The sequence below is a fragment of the Odontesthes bonariensis genome, chromosome 5 (genome assembly GCF_027942865.1).
Source record: "Odontesthes bonariensis isolate fOdoBon6 chromosome 5, fOdoBon6.hap1, whole genome shotgun sequence".
Taxonomy (NCBI): Eukaryota; Metazoa; Chordata; class Actinopteri; order Atheriniformes; family Atherinopsidae; genus Odontesthes; species Odontesthes bonariensis.
In genome coordinates, this window is record NC_134510.1 from 37098813 (window position 1) to 37119236 (window position 20424).

Below are 20424 nucleotides of genomic sequence, written 5' to 3' on the forward strand. Positions count from 1 at the left end.
AAATCTATCTGAAACCAGCTGTGGAAAACTTAAAACCAACCTATAACCCAACGCCCAATAAAAAAAAATCTATTTTTGTCTTTCTTTTTTGGTAAAAGTAGGTGAGGCAGACACCATGACTGCATCATTTTGTGTGCAGCGCTTTTAGCTTCCTGTTGACTTTTTCTAAGTTTGGTTATCTGCTGCATATTCACAGCAGTAATTTGGATGTGGTGGGTAGGCACCACATCACACTGCATGCAAACCACATCCTTAGTCACGGTACTGCCAGTGACGCTCTCAGTGAGTATTCTTCCACTCGGTGCTCAGACGGCAGTTCATCAGTGACACCGTTGACTTCTTCACACACTGAGCTGTAGAATTCTTCATTCAAAAAAGGTAAGATTGCTGGGTTTTTTAACTACGAGAACAGAAAATGTTCCTTTTTAAGGGTTTAAATACCTTTTAATTCTGTGTATTAATGTAATACGATGCTAATTATGATTTAATTATTGCTGATGAGGTTCACTGGAAAAAATGCCCCTCCAAAAATAATTTATAAAACAACAAATACAAGACGTTTTTTCTTGAAATAAGCAAAAAATCTGCCATTGGAACTAGTGAAAATCGGCTTGTCAAGATTTCTTGAAATAAAATGTGATATTTAGGACTTTTGAGTTAAAAGTGATCTTGAAATTAGCTTAAAAACCTCTTCAAATAAAAAAAAAAGCTTGTTTCATGTGAAACATGAAGTTTCTGACTCAAAACAAGATGTTTTTAAGACTTTTTCACTTAACAAGATATTCAAGATGTATTGTATTAAAACAAGTCCCTATATCTGGCTGAAATGGTGCTTGTTAGGCAGTTGTGTCTTATATCAAGTGTAATGAGATACTCAATGAGAAAAATATACTTGGTAAGATTTAGATTTTTTACAGTGTTGAGGTCGTTAGCCACTTCTGGGATTGTTCAAAACTTTTGAAGCTGTCTGGTTTTAAATGCTAACCTTTGTCCCAGTGTTAGCCACAACATATAAAGGCTATTTTTCTTTTTTTTTTTGGTTTTTCCACGTAATTAAGGTGTAACAGCTGTACGTTTTTATTCACTTCCAGCTTCTGCGTTTCGCTGTGTCTGGCAGGTGGCTGATACTAGTGAGTCACCCCCATGGCTCCCACACCAGTGTCCTTATTGTTGCTGTGGGGCCTCACTCTTGCTCATGGCGGTAAGTTGGCTTATTAGCTTAGTGAGTGTTTCTCTTTTGTTTTAATATACATCTATGAAGATCATTTTCAACGACAATTCCAGATCAAATGCATTTTTAAAGCACGAAAGTGTAATTTAATCTTTAAAGCACCTTCTGTATCTGACCTCGTCCTTCTTTCCAGCAGCATTTGCATCTTTCTGCGCTGTGACCTGCTCAACTGACTACATTAAGACACTGAACTGTTCCTGCTCAGGCTCAGCGCCGACACATCCTGTCCTTCTGAACGTCAGCTGCAGGTAAAAGTTGTCGCGTCAGTGTTTATGAAGAGGAAGATGGGGTTTTTTTTAACACTCATTTCTGCAGCACCAGCTTTAACCAACAGTTGGGTCCTTTATATGGACATGAAACAGTGATGTGCTCTCTTATTTAAGGAGGCAAAACAAGTCCACATCTGTGACTCCGACTCCCATCCAGAGCAGTTCTTTTCAAGTTTAATTTCGTGTTACACCTCTTTTATTTTCACTTAGTCGAGTACTTATACCTGTGCGCGTGAACCACCCAATCGAGGCCAGGGGCCTGGCTACGGCGGGGCTTGGGGGGGGCACTGCCCCCCCAGGAACAAGTCCTGCCCCCCTGAGAAATGCCCTGTCCATCCAAAGAAAACTGGCCAGAAAAAAGGCCATGATTTATTATCTCTGTTTGTTTCTTGTATTGATAGAATAAATGCAGGTGGTGATTTTAAAAAAGCATATATCTGCAAAGTTTATAGCTTTATTTATTTTTTTGCTATCGTGTTTCCCCCCCTCCGTAACCTTAACCCCTTGCTGCTGAAAAAAAAAGGCGATTTTCACATTTTCGGATGTTTTTGTTGTATATAATGATCTGAAATGTAGACTTAATGAAGGTAATAAAAAGCTGGAGTTGGCTGGATGTCTTGCCCCAAGTATCTACTTGAATTTAAACCCTCAATGGAGAATGTGGAGCATGTTAAACAAAAGCTATTGCATCCTAAAGTCCTGGTCTAAAAACCCTCCAAAATAGGACATATTTGCAACATGCCGAAGGGGTTAAGGGGCAGAACAATCGTCAAAACTGCTTTCCAGTTGGTTCCTTTGAATAGGGGGCGTGTCTGTCAGTCCTCCTCCATTCAAATACCACAACGCTATGCGGGAGTTTACTTTAAGCTGCTAACAAAAGTGACGGTCATGATTTATGCTAGTGTGACCATATTTTCATTACCAAATTGAAATATTACTATCATTATTATTATTATTATGCTTGAAGATATAGTAGTGGTTTTCCACCGATTTTCTTTTTTTTTTTTTTTTTTTTTCAGGTATTGTTAACTGCCCACCCACAGATTACACTCTGGTCACACCTCTGATCGAGGCGTTAAATACCAATTTTCTTGAAGTTTCCATTTGCTAACTTCCGGGCGTTCGTGCAGGTGTTAAAAAGACGCCTTCCGCCGTGTTGGATGTAACAAAAACATGAATTATTTGCTTCGATCTGCACTAACGAAGTAGTTTTCCACCTGTTTTCTAACTCTGTGACATCATCAGTTCTTATTTCCCAGCGGATGAACCTTTTGTATCCCATTTGCTGTAACTGGTGTACTTTTGTTTTGTTGTTTTTTTTTATTATTAATTAATCCAAACAGGCCACTTTATGTTATATTTGGTTAATTGTTTTTAGATGTAAACGTGTGGCATGAAATCTGTACATGTTTAGTGTGAAGAAAGTATGGTGATAATTACAATTTTGCTAACAATTTTGCTAACAAATCAAACATGTTTTTGGTTTTGTATCTGAAATAACTTCTATCTCTGTGAGCTTTTAGGCGGTTTTGAGACAAACGCACTTAAAAGCTTCATTTTAAGCGATTTATTCGTTGTTTGCTGAAGGAATTTGATGCCTTTGCCTCTCTCTGAACCCACTAAGATGTCCGACAGACACCATTGCACATCTCAACTCACAGTTTGTTTGTTACAGCGACTACGAGCTTGTGGTTAGTGGCGGCTGCGCCATCAAACCGCCTCGTTCCTGGTGCACGATCCTCCAGGAGGAGCTGGACGACGTTGCCTCTGTGGGAACATCCTGCGTGGCAACAGCTTACCTGCAAGACAGTCGAGCAATGACGCAGGCCAGTGAGTCATCAAGCTGGGTTCTGGCTGATATAGGTAGGTTCAACTCATAATAACAACTCAAGCAGACATCTCGTTATTAGTAATTTCTGCTGAAGTGACGACTCTGATATATAAAAGGTGATAGAACCCAGAACTTAGTCAGAAGTTTAACCCTAATCCCTGATAGGGGACATTTTTGGCCACTTGGGGTGTACTTTCTCCTCTAATCTCACACTGGAAATAGTGATACTCATCATATTTGGTCCAGTTGTGCATTTTTGAGTATTTTTTCGAATTTCGAACACACATCATATACAATGCAATTTTTCATTGTGTAGAAAAAAAACTCCCCTTTTAAAATGACCTAAAAACATCATATATTAATATTTTTTTCCACTTTTTTTTTCATGAATCTTTTATTCCACTTCAGTTCTGATCATAAACACAAAGTTTTCAATTATTTAAAAAAAATTAACCCTTTAGATGCCAATTTGAACTTTTTAGCCCAAATTTTAAGCCTTTAGGTGCCAGTATTTTCAAAATATGGAATCCAAAGTGGAATTATTGAGTAGGGATAATTATGGTCTGGGATATGTCAATGATTAGCAACAACATTGATGGGATTTAGGGATTTTTCATTTTTTTGTTATGCCTGATTTAAAAGATAAATAAATAAAAAAACCTCTGAAAAGGGACATTTTTGTCTATAAAAGCCAGAAAAAGTGGAAAAAAATATTAACATATTGTATTTTGGGGATCATTTTAGAAGGGGACAAAAATGTCCCTTTTCAGAAATTAAGGAGTTTTTTTTAAAATCAGGAATGAATCATTGAAAACTTGGTAGCTTTGATCAGAACTGAAGTGGAATAAAAGATTTATAGAAAAAAAAGCAGAAAACAATATTAACATATGATGTTTTTAAGTTGTTTTAAAAGGAGACAAAAATGTCCCCTTTCAGAAATTAAGTTGTGTTTTAAATCAGCTATGAGGGCTAATCCATTTCTCTTTCTTTGATTATCACCAATTTATCACCAACAGTGTTAATAAAAGAAGGCTCTTTTCTTTTCATGTCACTGTTATGTTTGAAAGTATAGACCTATAAACACTTTGGGCAACTTCCTCAAAACCTCCACCCACCTGTTTTACCCTCCTCCGTCACACATGACCTAAAAACAATATCCAACTGCCACTTGTGGCATAGAGCATTGCTGTCATATGTATACTTTCATTTTCACCTTGTGTTCTTTCCCCCCCCTTCCCTGGGCCTGTTTTCACAGTGAAACCTGAGCCCCCTTTTAATGTGAGAGTGGCAAACACCGATAAGCTGTACAACGTCACCTGGAACAACAACACCACACACTGTCTCACCTACAGGGTCCGCGTGAGGACAGCTGGAGACCTGCTGCAGGTACACAAAGAGTCCTTTATTTTAAAACTCCTCTTAAAACCCGTTTTTATTCCCTGGCTTTTAATCCAGCATGAGACTCTGTTTCTGTTATTGTTTTTATTGTTTTTACATTGTTCTTATTTTTTATGCCTTCTACTTCGTGTTGTTATTCACACTCTCAGAAAATAAAGTACAGAATTGTACCTTTAGGGGTACGATGGCTTGTCACTGGGGCAGTACCCTCAGAAGGTATAGTTTTGTCCCCTTGTAGTTTGTAGCTTACAGAGACCAATCTTGTACCTCTGGTGGCAATTTTGTACCCTTATTCTGAAGTAGCCCAACACAGGCTGTCTATTATACCCCAGCATGTAGAAAAAAAAGTACATATAGGTACCTTTTGGACCCTCAAAAGGGTACCTATAGGTACTTTTTACCACTTGAGTACCTATATGTACCTTTTGGACCCTCAAAAAGGTACATTTATGTACCTTTTGGACCCTCAAAAGAGTACATATAGGTACTTTTTACCACTTGAGTACATATATGTACCTTTTGCACCCTCAAAAAGGTACATATATGTACCTTTTACCACTTGAGTACATATATGTACCTTTTGAACCCTCAAAAAAGTACATATATGTACCTCTTACCACTTGAGTACATATATTGAGTACCTTTTAGACCCTCAAAAAGGTACATATAGGTACTTTTTACCACTTGAGTACATATATGTACCTTTTGGACCCTCACAAAGGTACATACATGTACTTTTTACCACTTGAGTACATACATACATACATATATATGTACCATTAGGTCCAATAATTAACCCTTGGGGGTACATTAGTATAGATTGTACCTCAGGGGACATAAAAGGACTCGTACTGTAGCCCTATTTCTGAGAGTGTATGTACAGCGCTTTGTTTCAGCCACGGCTGTTTTTAAAGGGCTCTATAAATAAAGTTGAGTTGAGTAAAGTCCCCCTCATGGTGATTTCCACCCTCACAGAAAGCTACTCGTATGCTTCAAGTGGAAAAAGAATATCTTCTGTTGGACCGGAAAACACTGCAGCCACATGTGAACTTCGTGGTGGATGTTCAGGCCCGAATGTGTCCGGAGTATTTCCTGCAGGGTCCGTGGAGCGAGTGGACCTCCAGTGCAGAACAGAGAAGCTCAGGAGCCGCTGCGCTCGTTGAAGGTAGAGGAGCAGATTTTCAACTTGAATTACAGAATGTCTTCAAAACCAAAACAAGGCTGGAACTCAGCTCAGAAAATGTTCATAAAGGATGTTGCAAATATGGGATGTCATACAGCTTCATGTCAAAAGAGGCTAACTGTCCCTTTAACCCTCCTGTTGTCTTGCGGGTCAAAAGTGACCCACTACCATGTTTAGCTGTAGAAAAAATACCTCAAACCGCTCAAAAGGTTAAATATCCTGAAACAAGTGAATGTTTGAGTCACACCAAAAGGTTTTAATAGAATCCTTTCTGTGTTCCAGGAATGAATATATTTTGGGTGTACATCTCGCTGCCCATCATTTTTCTCCTGGGCCTCCTGTTGCTGGGATACCTACAAAAACCGTGAGTACTTTGGATAAACTTTGAGTTTCCTGCAGCCTCAACAGTGCTGCGTCAGCACTGAACAAAGCTTCTCCTTTGAGTTTCACCATATCCATCCAACATAGCCGGATTAAATGCAGCCTAGATCAGGCTTAAGGTCACCTTCATGTTGTCTTCCAGTAAACGATTAGCAAAGCGTTTCACTGCATCGATCTACACTTTCCTGGCATCACCTCCCACATGTAGAGAAACCACGGCGGCGCTGTTCGTGCAGCACAGCGTTGCACCGAAGCAGCTCAGCAGACATAGGAAGTCATGCAGAAGTGTCAGCTGTATGCTGCTGTTTGCTCTCCTATTCTTTTAGAATCTGCTGTGAGAGACACTGGCTCACGTTTTTAATTCTTATTTAAAAGCACGGCTGACATGAGAACTCCACAGTTAGTCTTATCTGTGGTGGCAGCACATGCATTCTGCCTGGTTGCTCAGTCATTTGTGAGTTTAGTTGGTTGATGTAGCTCAAAGTAAAGCAGAGAGGTGCTATACGGTGTTCAATCATGCATTCATACCGTGATGCTTCCTGTCAATTTTCGAGCTGGCTTTAGAATTCAATGTTAGTTTTAGTGCTGGGCAACGATTAAAATGTTTAATCTAATTAATCGCGATTAATCGCATTTGTACGCAAAATCCAAAAATGAATCCAAAAGTAGTGTATAACTTTTAGCATTTAGCTTTATTTTAAATGTGCTGCCATATGAATGAAAGTGCCATAACATTTGTTGTGCAAACACACTTTTAACATCAGCATCTTTCTGTAGTTTTTATGTAGAAGCCTCGCTCCACTGTCTGTTTCCTTGAATGACTTGCTGCTATCAGTTGTGTGTTTTGCCTTTAAGTGATATTTTAGACTGGAACTACTACGTTGAGAAGACAATTCAACTTGGCAGAGTTTACAGATGACTTTGGTTCTGTCGACTCCGCCGTCTGGAAGAACTTTAAAATGAAAATGGCCGAGTAAAAGTTCCGTACCCTTCTCCATGTTTGGTGGATCCGCCGATTACTTTCTTTTCCTGTTCCACAGCAGACAGCAACAGACTTATACAAAATAAAAGCCTGTGAGCAACAGACTTTTACAATAATAACATAAATAATAACTTTCCTATCCATTAAAGGCACAAAAGCCCCCAAAAATAATTACTTTTTTTTTTTTTTTTTTTAAACTGCGTTAATGCTCAATAAAATATATGTCGGCGTTAAATAATCAACGCGTTAACTCACCCAGCCCTAGTTAGTTTATAAGGTACAGTGTGATCCCACATCGGAGTACGACCTGTGAAGCCTCCATTTTATGAGCCTTTGCTGCCTGGTGGAGATGTCAAACTGCCCGAGGATGGGTGGTAGCTCCCCACTTTGTGCCAAACTGCCGGAGAATCATCAATTTGTTTCAAAAATTATATTTTTAATTTCAAAGACTGCAAAGAATTGGGATCTTTCAGCATCTGCAGAGCATATTTTTATGAAAAAGTTCAGTAGCGGGAGGAAATCTCCCTCAGGCAGCACGGCATGCATCCAGAAATGTGACCTCTCAGTTCTGTGGACACCAGCTGGTCTCAGATGGACAGAAAGACAGTGGACACGTGTTCTGTGGGCAGATGAGTCCACGTTTCAGCTGCTGCTGGGACAAACTGCTGAGAAAGAGCATCCAGGCTGTGATCAGAGAAAGGTTTAAAGCCAGCGTCTGTGATGGTGTGGGGGGGGCATCAGGGTCCATGGCAGGGAGGGCTTCATCTGGTGTGGGGGGGCATCAGGGTGCATGGCAGGGAGGGCTTCATCTGTGTGAAGGTGTGGGGGGGCATCAGGATCCATGGCAGGGAGGGCTTCATCTGTGTGACGGTGTGGGGGGGCATCAGGATCCATGGCAGGGAGGGCTTCATCTGTGTGACGGTGTGGGGGGGCATCAGGGTCCATGGCAGGGAGGGCTTCATCTGTGTGAAGGTGTGGGGGGGGCATCAGGGTCCATGGCAGGGAGGGCTTCATCTGTGTGATGGTGTGGGGGGGCATCAGGGTCCATGGCAGGGAGGGCTTCATCTGTGTGAAGGTGTGGGGGGGCATCAGGGTCCATGGCAGGGAGGGCTTCATCTGTGTGAAGGTGTGGGGGGGCATCAGGGTCCATGGCAGGGAGGGCTTCATCTGTGTGACGGTGTGGGGGGGCATCAGGGTCCATGGCAGGGAGGGCTTCATCTGTGTGAAGGTGTGGGGGGGCATCAGGGTCCATGGCAGGGAGGGCTTCATCTGTGTGAAGGTGCCACTGATGCAGAGCTGGATGTTGGAGTTCTGCAGAGACAGATGCTGCCATCCAGGTGACGTCTTTTCCCGGGAGCTCGGTGGTTATTTCAGCAGGACGACGCCAGAGCCCCTCAGAAAAGTCGTTAAAGCCGAATAAACACGTCTAAAACAACTTCAGCTTGCCTTGACAGCGTAAACGTAACTAATTTAGATCTATTGTAGGCGTAAAGATCATATTTTATGAGAGTTCAGGATACAGTTTAACAAACAGTTTTTTACCACCTCAGAAACATCAGCAGAATTAAAGGTTTCCTCTCCCAAACAGACCAGGAGAAACTCATCCATGCATTCATCTCCAGCAGACTCCATCACTGTAACGCTCTTTTAACTGGACTTCCCAAAAAGAGCATTAAACATCTGCAGCTCATCCAGAACGCTGCTGCTGGAGTTTTAACCCGGACTAAGAGATCTGAACACATCACAGCAGCTTTAAAATCTTTACTCTGGCTTCCAGTCAGTCACAGAATAGATTTTAAAAGCCTGCTGATGGTTTAAAATCTGTGATATGTTCAGAGAATATAAAGCCAGCAGAGCTCTTAGATCCAAGGACTCAGGTCAGCTGGTCCAGTCCAGAGTCCAGACTAAACATGGAGAAGCAGCATTTAGCTGTTATGCTGCAAACAAGTGGAACAAACTGCCAGTGGAGATTAAACTTTCACCAAATGGAGACATTTTTAAATCCAGGTTAAAGACATTTCTGTTCTCATGTGTCTATGCATGAAATCTGCACGATATCTTTGAACTTATCTGGACTGTTGCTTGTTTTTAAATTCATTTAAATTATTTTATTTGTTTCTCTTTATACTCTGGAAAAAATCAAAGTCTTACCAAGTATATTTGTCTCATTTCTAGTCAAAATATCTCATTACACTTAATATAAGACACAACTGCCTAACAAGTACTATTTCAGACAGATATAGGGACTTGTTTGAAGACAATACATCTGGAATATCTTGTTAAATGAAAAAGTCTTGAAAACAAATTGTTTTGAGTCACATATCATATGAAACAAGCTTTTTTTGACATTTGAAGAGGTTTTTAAGCTAATTTGAAGATCACTTTTATCTCAAAAGTCCTAAATATCACATCTTATTTCAAGAAATCTTGACAAGCCGATTTTACATGAAATGTGCTACAAATAAACTTGATTTGATTTTGATTTGATACGAGCAGCATTTCCACAGTCATGCGTAACCTGGAGAAGGAAGCGGACTTCACGAAATGATGTAAAAGGGTTTAAAACTTTGGGAAAGTCTTCGTACTTTATGAGGACATGGCTGCGTATACACAGCTCACTGTCACATATGATAAGGTTAGTTAGAAGATAACCTCTGTGTGTGTTTGGTCACTGAAGATCACTTTATTTTCAGCCACCCCCCTTTAAAACATCAAAGCAAGATGAACTTTAGTTTAACGTGGAAACCAAAGGCTGCGCTTGATGATGGAACTCTTGATGATAATGTACAGTAAAGCGGTTTTGTTGACGTTTTACTTGATAAAGAACTGTGTGGGCTGATTTATTATCAAACTCTTAAGATCTGGCTGTGACTCATGAATTCGCCGTAATCGTTCACACGAAAGCTGTTTTATGCCATCAGCATTACTGCAGTGGAAAAAATTTAAGTCTTACCAAGTATATTTGTCTCATTTCTAGTTAAAATATCTCATCACACTTAATATAAGACACAACTGCCTAACAAGTACTATTTCAGCCAGATATAGGGACTTGTTTTAATACAATACATCTGGAATATCTTGTTAAATGAAAAAGTCTTGAAAATAAATAGTTTTGAGTCACATATCATTTGAAACAAGCTTTTTTTTACATTTGAAGAGGTTTTTAAGCTAATTTCAAGATCACTTTTATCTCAAAAGTCCTTAACACATTGAATACCGGCAGTTTTTACAGAATTATGTCGTAGACTCCCAGTGTTCTAAACCATTTTTTGACGTTTTTTGTACAGTCATAGCATATTATCTGATAGGGCCACTGAAACGTGTGATGGCTCGTTTGAAAGCTGAGACTTTAAGCTCTATGTGGGTCAAAACTGCGTGTCTCTAGGTGCCGCCATTAGCGAGCTATCCTTAGCTAAACCAAGGCGGGTATCCACCAAAATCAACAACAAACTGAGATATCGGGGCTTTTGTGAAACGTGCGCTCTTTCAGCCTGTCGCACTTTAGATACTTACATATCCGGGTCAGAGGATTTGCGTCGTGTCGCATGTTGCAAAGCTAACCTGTTCATAAGACCGCCTCCTTAGACTTAGATTTTTCCATTAAAAAAAAACGTAAAAACGTATTTTTACCATGTGGGAGCCAACGCATGGGCAGTAAAAACATAGTTTTATGTGACTTGGGAGTCAATGTGTTCATATCACATCTTATTTCAAGAAATCTTGACAAGCCGATTTTTTACTAGTTCCATTGGCAGATTTTTTTGCTTATTTCAAGCAAAAACATCTTGTGTTTGTTGTTTTTCTTACTTATTTTTGGAGGGGCATTTTTTCCAGTGTAACAAGCCATGCACTGGAAAAAAATCAAAGTCTTACCAAGTATATTTGTCTCATTTCTAGTCAAAATATCTCATTACACTTAATATAAGACACAACTGCCTAACAAGTACTATTTCAGCCAGATATAGGGACTTGTTTGAAGACAATACATCTGGAATATCTTGTTAAATGAAAAAGTCTTGAAAACAAATTGTTTTGAGTCGCATATCATATGAAACAAGCTTTTTTTGACATTTGAAGAGGTTTTTAAGCTAATTTCAAGATCACTTTTATCTCATAAGTCCTAAATATCACATCTTATTTCAAGAAATCTTGACAAGCCGATTTTCACTAGTTTCATTGGCAGATTTTTTTGCTTATTTCAAGCAAAAACGTCTTGTATTTGTTGTTTTTTTTACTTATTTTTGGAGGGGCATTTTTTCCAGTGCGGTTATGATTAAGAGTTCTTCTGCTTCTGGTCTCAGCTAAGTTAAAATCAACACGGCTCCTACGTATAAGTGATATTTGTCCTTTCTTTTGTTGCAGGTGTTGGCAGAAGAAACTTAGAAGGATCACATCCTACCCCAGGCCGAATGAGTTTTTCAAGCCCCTGTACAAAAACCACGGCGGGAACTTCACGGTAAGGGAAAGCAAAATCAGCCCGTCGCACTTCCAAATCTGCCCAGCAGGTGTTGCCCAAGATGGGACTTTCAGTGCATCTGGAGTGTGTTTGCTGGGTTTTTCCCTTGACTTCACATTTAAGGGACTCCGTGATACGAATGACTCATTGTGCAGGGGCTTCAAGAGGCCTTTCATTATCCGTCTGACATGCTGTGGGCAGATATTTGTGTATGACAGTCAGACCTGTTCCACCACGGTGGAAAATACCCCCAGAATGTGTGTTTCAGCTCTTTGATTTGCCCTTGTCTCACACTAAAAACAGCCTGTTTTTTACCTGACGGGGACACAGGGAGAAAATGTTGTGGTTTCAGTTTTTTTTTTAATGTCTCACTAATGTTTTATGATTATCTTATTCTTCATCTTCCATCACCTTTTGTACTTTCCCCAAACTCTTACCCTTCAAAAGACACCTTTGACATATATGTTGCCTGAAATAGCTACAGAATAGTTAGACTTTTATCCTGTATCTTATTGTATCAGGATTATTAAAAGATTAGAAATGTAGATGTAGACTTTTTTAGAGATTCCTACTTGTGGAAAAAAGAACACAGTTATATCAACTGTTCGCACCATCCGTTGATTCTTTATATATTTCCAGAAAAACAGGAACATAACTCAGCAAAACATGTGCAAAAAGGCAAAAATAGTGTTTGTCTCCTATGTACAATTCTAATAAGCTTAAACGTGTTTTTTCTTTGTTAAGCCACTTAACTCTTACTTATGAAAACAGGAAACGGCTGCAGGGATTCACTGAAACATGTTCAAACATGGATATAAACCCAGAATCTGAGGCAGAATCAGAGTTAGTTCAGTTCTGAGCAGCGTTAAAGTGAATATCTGCAGCTGTTTCCATGGAAACATGTTCAAACATGGATATAAACCCAGAATCTGAGGCAGAATCAGAGTTAGTTCAGTTCTGAGCAGCTTTAAAGTGAATATCTGCAACTGTTTCCATGGAAACATCTTCAAACATGGATATAAACCCAGAATCTGAGGCAGAATCAGAGTTAGTTCAGTTCTGAGCAGCTTTAAAGTGAATATCTGCAGCTGTTTCCATGGAAACATCTTCAAACATGGATATAAACCCAGAATCTGAGGCAGAATCAGAGTTAGTTCAGTTCTGAGCAGCTTTAAAGTGAATATCTGCAACTGTTTCCATGGAAACATCTTCAAACATGGATATAAACCCAGAATCTGAGGCAGAATCAGAGTTAGTTCAGTTCTGAGCAGCTTTAAAGTGAATATCTGCAGCTGTTTCCATGGAAACATGTTCAAACGTGGATATAAACCCAGAATCTGAGGCAGAATCAGAGTTAGTTCAGTTCTGAGCAGCTTTAAAGTGAATATCTGCAGCTGTTTCCATGGAAACATGTTCAAACATGGATATAAACCCAGAATCTGAGGCAGAACCAGAGTTAGTTCAGTTCTGAGCAGCTTTAAAATGAATATCTGCTCTGAGCTCCTTTCTCCTCCAGCACAGCCTGAACCCTCTCAGACGAGCTTTCTGTCCTTTCTTTAAGGAGTCTTCAGGAATAGTTCTCCAGGCTTCTTGAAGGACATCCCAAAGCTCTTCTTTGGATGTGGATCTTCCTTAAGAACGGCTTCTTGACAGCCACCCTTCCATGGAGCCCATTCTATAGACATATATGTATATATATATTTATATATGTGTGTGTGTGTGTGTGTGTGTATCTTTGAGAAAGACTACAAGTATCAAAGTGCTTAAAGATAGAATTTGAAATCAGTTCATTTCTCTCTGATACGTGTAGACACAACATTGGTTCATCCCTGGTGTTGGGTGGCTCATTTATACATTTGAATTATATTTAGATAGATAGATAGATAGATAGATAGATAGATAGATAGATAGATAGATAGATAGACAGACGACTTTATTAATCCCTTTGGGAGGTTCCGTCAGGGAAATTAAAATCTCCATCTTACTTGCACAGTGGAAAACACCAGCACCCGTATAAAGATAATAATAATGATAATAATAATAATAATAATAATAATAATAATAGTAATGTTATAATATTAGTATACTAGTAATAGTAATGAAAATAATAATAATAGTAATAATGGTGATAATAATAAATAATAATATGTATATAAATTTAAGTATAAAGTAAGATTAAAATTAAAAAAGGAAGATTATTGCACTGTTGGTTAGACAATTTCAGTTATTTTTGGCTTTAAAAAAAACTAAAAACACAGGTGATCAGGTATAAGATGAAGAGGAGGGAGACATCAAGACTTTTACACTGTAAAATATTGTATCAAAGTTATAACAATAACAAAATTGCTTTCATTAGTAATACATGTGAGTTAATCGGGAGATGCGTGCACTTACACACACCATGCAGCAGGGGGTGCTGCTGCAGCAAATATCAGCTGCAGCCTGCAGTCAGAGTGGGAGGGACCGATGTGCAGTATCTCAAAACTGAAAGAAGAGGTCTTATTTTTTATTTCCACCACTGTATTTGTGTGTTTCCTAAATCTATCAGTCAAGTTTGAAGTATTGTGTTTCGGATTCAATACTCTCAGAACTTCTTAGGGCTGTTTAACTTGTAGATTTGTGATAAAAACGTAATATCACATATACATGTACTTATAAATGTGTATAAAAAACTTGGGTTGACGGAAAGTTTCCTTTGGAAAGTGACTGTACTTTCCTGTACTCTCTGTAGTGCACAATGCAGACGTCTGTGATAAAGAGATTTAGTGATATCTATGAGCTCTTTGTGTCAGGATGTGGTGGCCGTGGCGTCAAGACTGATTCATGATTATGTGGGTACTGAAATACAGAAGAATGTGCACGTGCTGCTGTTTGTGCCTTTTATTTCAGTGCATGAGTTTTACCACACTTATTCTATAACTTCTTCTTTATTTTGTGGAAGTTATCCTGCAGTTATTTTATATTTGCATTCTTAGAAGAGTGTTTTATTCAGAAGGATTCGTGAGAAAGGAACGACAATTAAAGGTCAGCGCAGTAAGAAACCCTGGTGCAAACATTAAGTTCTACATGTATTCATCAGGGTAAAGCATAGAACAAGTTCAGAGTAAGTAAGTAAGCTTTATTTGTACAGCGCCTTTCACAGACCAGGGTCACAAAGCGCTTCACAAACAAACTATTACAATAGTCTAAACGTGAAGACACAAATGCAGGAATGATCGGCTCCAAATCATTTTGTGTCACCGTTTTCCTGAGTTTGGAGATTTTCCTCAGTTGATAAAAGCAGTTTTTGGTCAGCTGTTTGACGTGTCTTTGTCAAACACAACACCCAGGTTTCTTAGGCTCGGTTTAACAGACCGGCCCAAGTCACCCAAGTACTGGTTAATCCCTGGAATGGAGTCATCAGGGGCAACAACCAGTTTTTCTGTTTTGTCCACATTTAGCTGCGAAGTGTTATCATTTAGCCATCGTTTTATCTCCACCAAATTCTATATATAAACACAAGAAACTTGTGCTAAAGAAAATAAAAAATAAAATAAAATAAAATAAAGGACCAGACTCAGTGAATAATTCCCTACACTCCGTATTATATAGATCAATGAGCAGTGCTGACCAACATATCATTGGGGTCATCAGGTGGGAACCTCCTTTCATCAGTGTACGCTGCTCAAGATCTGAATATGTATTTCTTAGATCCTCTTCCACCTCTAACTTTGTTGCCTTAAGCTGCCCTCCCTTTTCCTGGTAAAACAACCCTTTAACAAACTTGAACGGGTCCCTATAAAATGCCGTCCTTACATATTCTTTCTTCTTTCTCTTTTTCCTAAGACATTCAGCCCTTCTAAGTATTGCTAGCCTGCCTCTCAGTTCTTCCTGCAAAACATTAATTCCCTCACTCTCTTCTTCTGTAGCTTTTTTCCACCGCTTTCTTAAATTTCTTCTTTCCTTAACCAATTTCTCCATCTCTTTTTGCCGTCTAGACTTACCTAAATGTACTGTTTCAACCCTCTTTCTATCTTGCACCCCAAATCTCTCTACACCATAGGAATAAATTATATCTCCCATCTTCTCTAGCCTATCGCTTGCATTTCCTCCTAACCTACCCAATATTATTGACAAATCTTTATTGACTGCCTCCCATTCTTTGTAACTATTTGCCCTAGGCCACTTAACTCTATCTTTCTGCTCCATATTTCTCTCTCTAACTGGCCTGTTCACCTCAGTATCAGCTACATCCCTTCTTAGAACCTCCTCATCCACCTCCATAGCTGTGTTATTGATATCCTTCGGAAACAATGAACTGAGGAATTTAGCCTCTGGAGCTCAGTTGGCTTGAAAGAGCAGTAAAGCTGGATATCATCAGCAAATATGTGGTACGAGACATCAGAAAATCTCTGGTTGATTTTTCCCAAAGGGATCAAATACAGCAAAAAATAATACAGGACCCAAGACAGAACCTTGAGGCACTCCACACAACAGATCTGCTGACTCAGACCTTATTTGGTTAGCTGTGACACTTAAACTACGCCCAGAAAGGTACGACGAGAACCAGTGTAGAACTGAACCTGACAGACATCAAAGGCTGAGGACAGATCTAAGAGAACTGCCGAATCAGCAGACATCAGAATGTCACTGGACACTTTGAGCAAGGCTGACTCCGTAGAGAGACCATGGAAGTGTTACAGTAGTTACAGTTGACGCGTCGCTCACGGCGGTGGCGGACCGTGACGTCAAAATGGCGTTTCAGGCCTGGCCTTTGCCCTGAAAAGGCGGCGCAGCGCGTGGTCGTGCACCAGTCGATTTTTGTAACTTGGCTGCGCCAAGAACGACGAACCGGATGGACAAATTTGAGACCAGGCTCAGTCAGATACATTTACTCTGGCTTCCAGTCAGTCACAGAAAAGATTTTAAAAGCCTGCTGATGGTTTACAATCTGTGATGTGTTCAGAGAATATAAAGCCAGCAGAGCTCTTAGATCCAAGGACTCAGGTCAGCTGGTCCAGTCCAGAGTCCAGACTAAACATGGAGAAGCAGCATTTAGCTGTTATGCTGCAAACAAGTGGAACAAACTGCCAGTGGAGATTAAACTTTCACCAAATGGAGACATTTTTAAATCCAGGTTAAAGACATTTCTTTTCTCATGTGTCTATGCATGAAATCTGCACGATATCTTTGAACTTATCTGGACTGTTGCTGGTTTTTAATCATTTTAATTATTTTATTTGTTGTTATGTATTTTTAATGCTTCTTCCACTCCCTGCTGCAATACTTTTATTTTATGTGAAGCACTTTGAATTGTTTTGTACATGAAATGTGCTACAAATAAATTTGATTTGATTTGACGAAGCGTTCAGCTAACCTTATAACTCATAAAATAAAAATGTTTTCCATTTGCTCTGTTGTAGGAGTGGGTGAAGCCCGTATTCAACGAGTACGATTACCTGAGCATCAACGCAAGCGTTAAGATGGTGAGTGAGAAGCACGACATCCTTCACTGGAGCAGCGAGAAGCAAAGCTACGGTCAGGACGTCGAAACCAGGGAGGATGGTCAGTTCCTCTGCATGCCTCAGCATCCCAGCAGCCTGCAGCTGCACCTCCAGGACAGCGGCAGCTCCCAGGGGACCGGCCACTCCATCGGCCACATCTCCATTCACACCGTGACCCTTTCTGGAGAAGAGTTTGAGGAGGGAGTCGGGTCGCAGAGCTCCCTCAGAAGCTACCAGGATGGAGAAAGCTTCGGCTCGTTCGGAGATGCCAACAGACAGCACGCTGGATACAATCTGGAGGACTCACAGGTGGTCCGACAAAGTGGGATTCCACCTCATCACCACAACCAGATAGCTGATGACTTATTTGTGGAAAACATACATTTCCAGCCACAGGCCCAGTTTAATGAACCAGAGAGGGTGTCGCTCAACTCATTTGTGTCTAATGAGCAGTCGGAGGACGGCTACCCTAACGTGGACTTGGACACCATCGACAGCGGTTTTGGAGAGTGCGGCAGCCCCGGAGTTTCAGACTCCAACCAGGCAGAGCAGATGGACTCATTTCAGGAGCACAAAAACTCAAACTCCAACTATGTCAAGCAGTGGATGATATGTAGCCCAATCCAGGAAGACGCTGTGAGCAACGAGCTCCACGAGACGTAGTTGTTGGAGCCTCCTGCATGTATGTGGGACACGAGGTTAAAGCACGGACATCCCTGTTGATGCTTTCATAAAAAAATGCATGTGTTAAAGTTCTATGTATGTAGTCTGATTCTTTTCTTTTTAGGGCTGGGCAACGATTAAAATGTTTAATCTAATTAATCACATGATTTCCCTGATTAATTGCGATTAATCGAATTTTTACGCAAAATCCAAAAATGAATCCAAAAGTAGTGTATAGCTTTTAGCATTTAGCTTTATTTTAAATGTGCTGCCATATGAATGAAAGTGCCATAACATTTGTTGTGCAAACACACTTTTAACATCAGCATCTTTCTGTAGTTTTTATGTAGAAGCCTCGCTCCACTGTCTGTTTCCTTGAATGACTTGCTGCTATCAGTTGTGTGTTTTGCCTTTAAGTGATATTTTAGACTGGAACTACTACGCTGAGAAGACAATTCAACTTGGCAGAGTTTACAGATGACTTTGGTTCTGTCGACTCCGCCGTCTGGAAGAACTTTCAAATGAAAATGGCCGAGTAAAAGTTCCGTACACTTCTCCATGTTTGGTGGATCCGCCGATTACTTTCTTTTCCGGTTCCGCAGCAGACAGCAACAGACTTTTACAAAATAAAAGCCTGTGAGCAACAGACTTTTACAAAATAAAAGCCTGTGAGCAACAGACTTTAAATAACTTTTAATAACTAAATAAAATAAATAATAAAACCTGCGTTAATGCACGATAAAATATTTATCGGCGTTAAATAATTACTGAGCGATAATAACGAGTTAACTCACCCAGCCCTATTTCTTTTAAATGTTTTCACTGTATTCTTTAAGAACAGCTGACGGAAGCAAGTTCTTAAACCTGCAAATGTCTGTTATTTACATTTCTTCATGAATGAAGAAATGTAAATAACATCCCTGCAAATAAAACACTTAGAAAGTCTGATTATCTACATGAAGCATGTTAGTGTTGGCGAATATGAAGTGATTGCATGTGGCTTTGATTTTTAGCTCTTTTTCTGCATGCTTCAACGGCTCGAACAGCATGCTCACCTTCTTATCAAGATATGCGATGTCTGTTTCTCAGCACATGTAGTTTATCTATAAAACCACCAGTCATCCTGTTTTGTGAGTAAGTAAAAAAAAAAGAAAAATATTATCTTTTAATGTAAAAATGATCATTTCTCATGTGTATGCAGAAAGTAGATGAAGAGAAAAATGCAACAACAGCTTTTTTTTTTTTTGAGCTTCTTGCACCTCTCTGCTGGTAGTTTCCGCCACTGCAGCTTGTCTTCAAACTCTTTCAATCCCGCCAATTTTTGCAATTTCAGCTCATTTCAATGGTTTTCAATCGGTTTTAGGTCAGGATTCATTGCTTGTCAGTTTAAAACACTGTATCTGTTGGGATTTGGCACTATATTTTCTTTCCTTTCCAGCCATTTGTTTGCATTGATGAATAAAAGACTATAAAACATGGTGTTTATAGAACTTTTCTTCACAAATCTGCTTTGTTTAACATGCACAGTAACATAACAGCTGCTGCCTGTTCTGAATGCAGTGTTTGCATGAGTATAGCTTTCTTTTTTCATAGTTGGATTAATGATTCAGGTTCACATTATGTTCCCCTGTGCTACTGTGAAGTTTGTGCCGATCCAAAGCCTTTAATCCATTTCCCTTAAAACACGGAGCATTACTCAGGTTTCGTCCTCACCCCACAAAGTACGTCAAACTACGACTAAAAGCGGTGCATTAGTCAGACCAAAATCATCCAAAACGGACTGACACACCCAGATAATGTGGTCAGGGACTGAATAACTCCTGCATGTATATGCTCAGTTAGACTAAAACAAGCCTTGGTTTCATTTCAAACTTAATTCTTGAAGAATCTGAACTGTTTTATGATGATTAAACTTCTCGAAAACGCAGTAAAACAATTGAAACAGGGAATCTGAATTGCTTTTCTTTAACTGAACATTGAATGTGAAGCACAGGTGAGTCATTTATCTATTTATTTTATCCTGAGGAACTAATCCAAATGCATTAAATGGAGGCCAATGAATGTGCTCAGCTTACAATACACAGTAAATCTATGTTTTAAGGGTGAATTGTGAAAGGGCTTCTTATGTTGGCTAAGTCTAGCTTTACAACTTTAAATCACCCAACATTTACTTTACCCATGAAAATTAAATCACCAACCAGGTGTCCTCTGTAAGTACAGTGTGATGCTTTTCTTATCAGCGACTTGGTCGACTTCAGTTGTGTTTACTGTTCCTGTGGTGCATCAGCAGGCTTCTTTTTTTTCTCCAAAGCAGCAAAAGCAAACAGCTTCGGATTAACCAAGAGATAAAGAGTGGATGCAGCTTTGCTGCCATTGCACATTTTTTTGCAATCTGATGTCTGTCTGCTTCTCCTTTGTCACAACCTCCAGCTTCTTATTTAGTGCAATAAAAAGCAAATAATGTGAAAACAGTTCTGGATGCATAAACGATCACTATTGATATATATATATATTATATATATCTATATATTCTATTGTTTTTAAAGA

General features: G+C 39.5%; 1 protein-coding gene across 1 annotated transcript; it reads left to right on the forward strand.

The window, feature by feature from the left end:
• The first annotated feature begins 320 nt into the window (after positions 1 to 320).
• Positions 321 to 18204, forward strand: il21r.1 (interleukin 21 receptor, tandem duplicate 1). Its single transcript, XM_075466832.1, has 9 exons — positions 321 to 378; positions 1092 to 1201; positions 1368 to 1479; positions 3176 to 3363; positions 4587 to 4717; positions 5705 to 5894; positions 6195 to 6276; positions 11638 to 11731; positions 17134 to 18204. The coding sequence occupies exons 2-9, from the start codon at positions 1144 to 1146 to the stop codon at positions 17875 to 17877; spliced, it is 1599 nt and encodes a 532-aa protein (XP_075322947.1). The 5' UTR covers positions 321 to 378; positions 1092 to 1143; the 3' UTR covers positions 17878 to 18204.
• The last annotated feature ends 2220 nt before the right edge of the window (positions 18205 to 20424 follow it).

Bases quoted from the DNA above. Each gene is read 5' to 3' on its own strand.
- il21r.1 (XM_075466832.1), top strand. From the start codon at position 1,144: ATGGCTCCCACACCAGTGTCCTTATTGTTGCTGTGGGGCCTCACTCTT. The intron at 5,895-6,194 runs GTAGAGGAGCAG...TCTGTGTTCCAG, and splicing joins AGCCGCTGCGCTCGTTGAAG to GAATGAATATATTTTGGGTG. The intron at 6,277-11,637 runs GTGAGTACTTTG...CTTTTGTTGCAG, and splicing joins CTGGGATACCTACAAAAACC to GTGTTGGCAGAAGAAACTTA.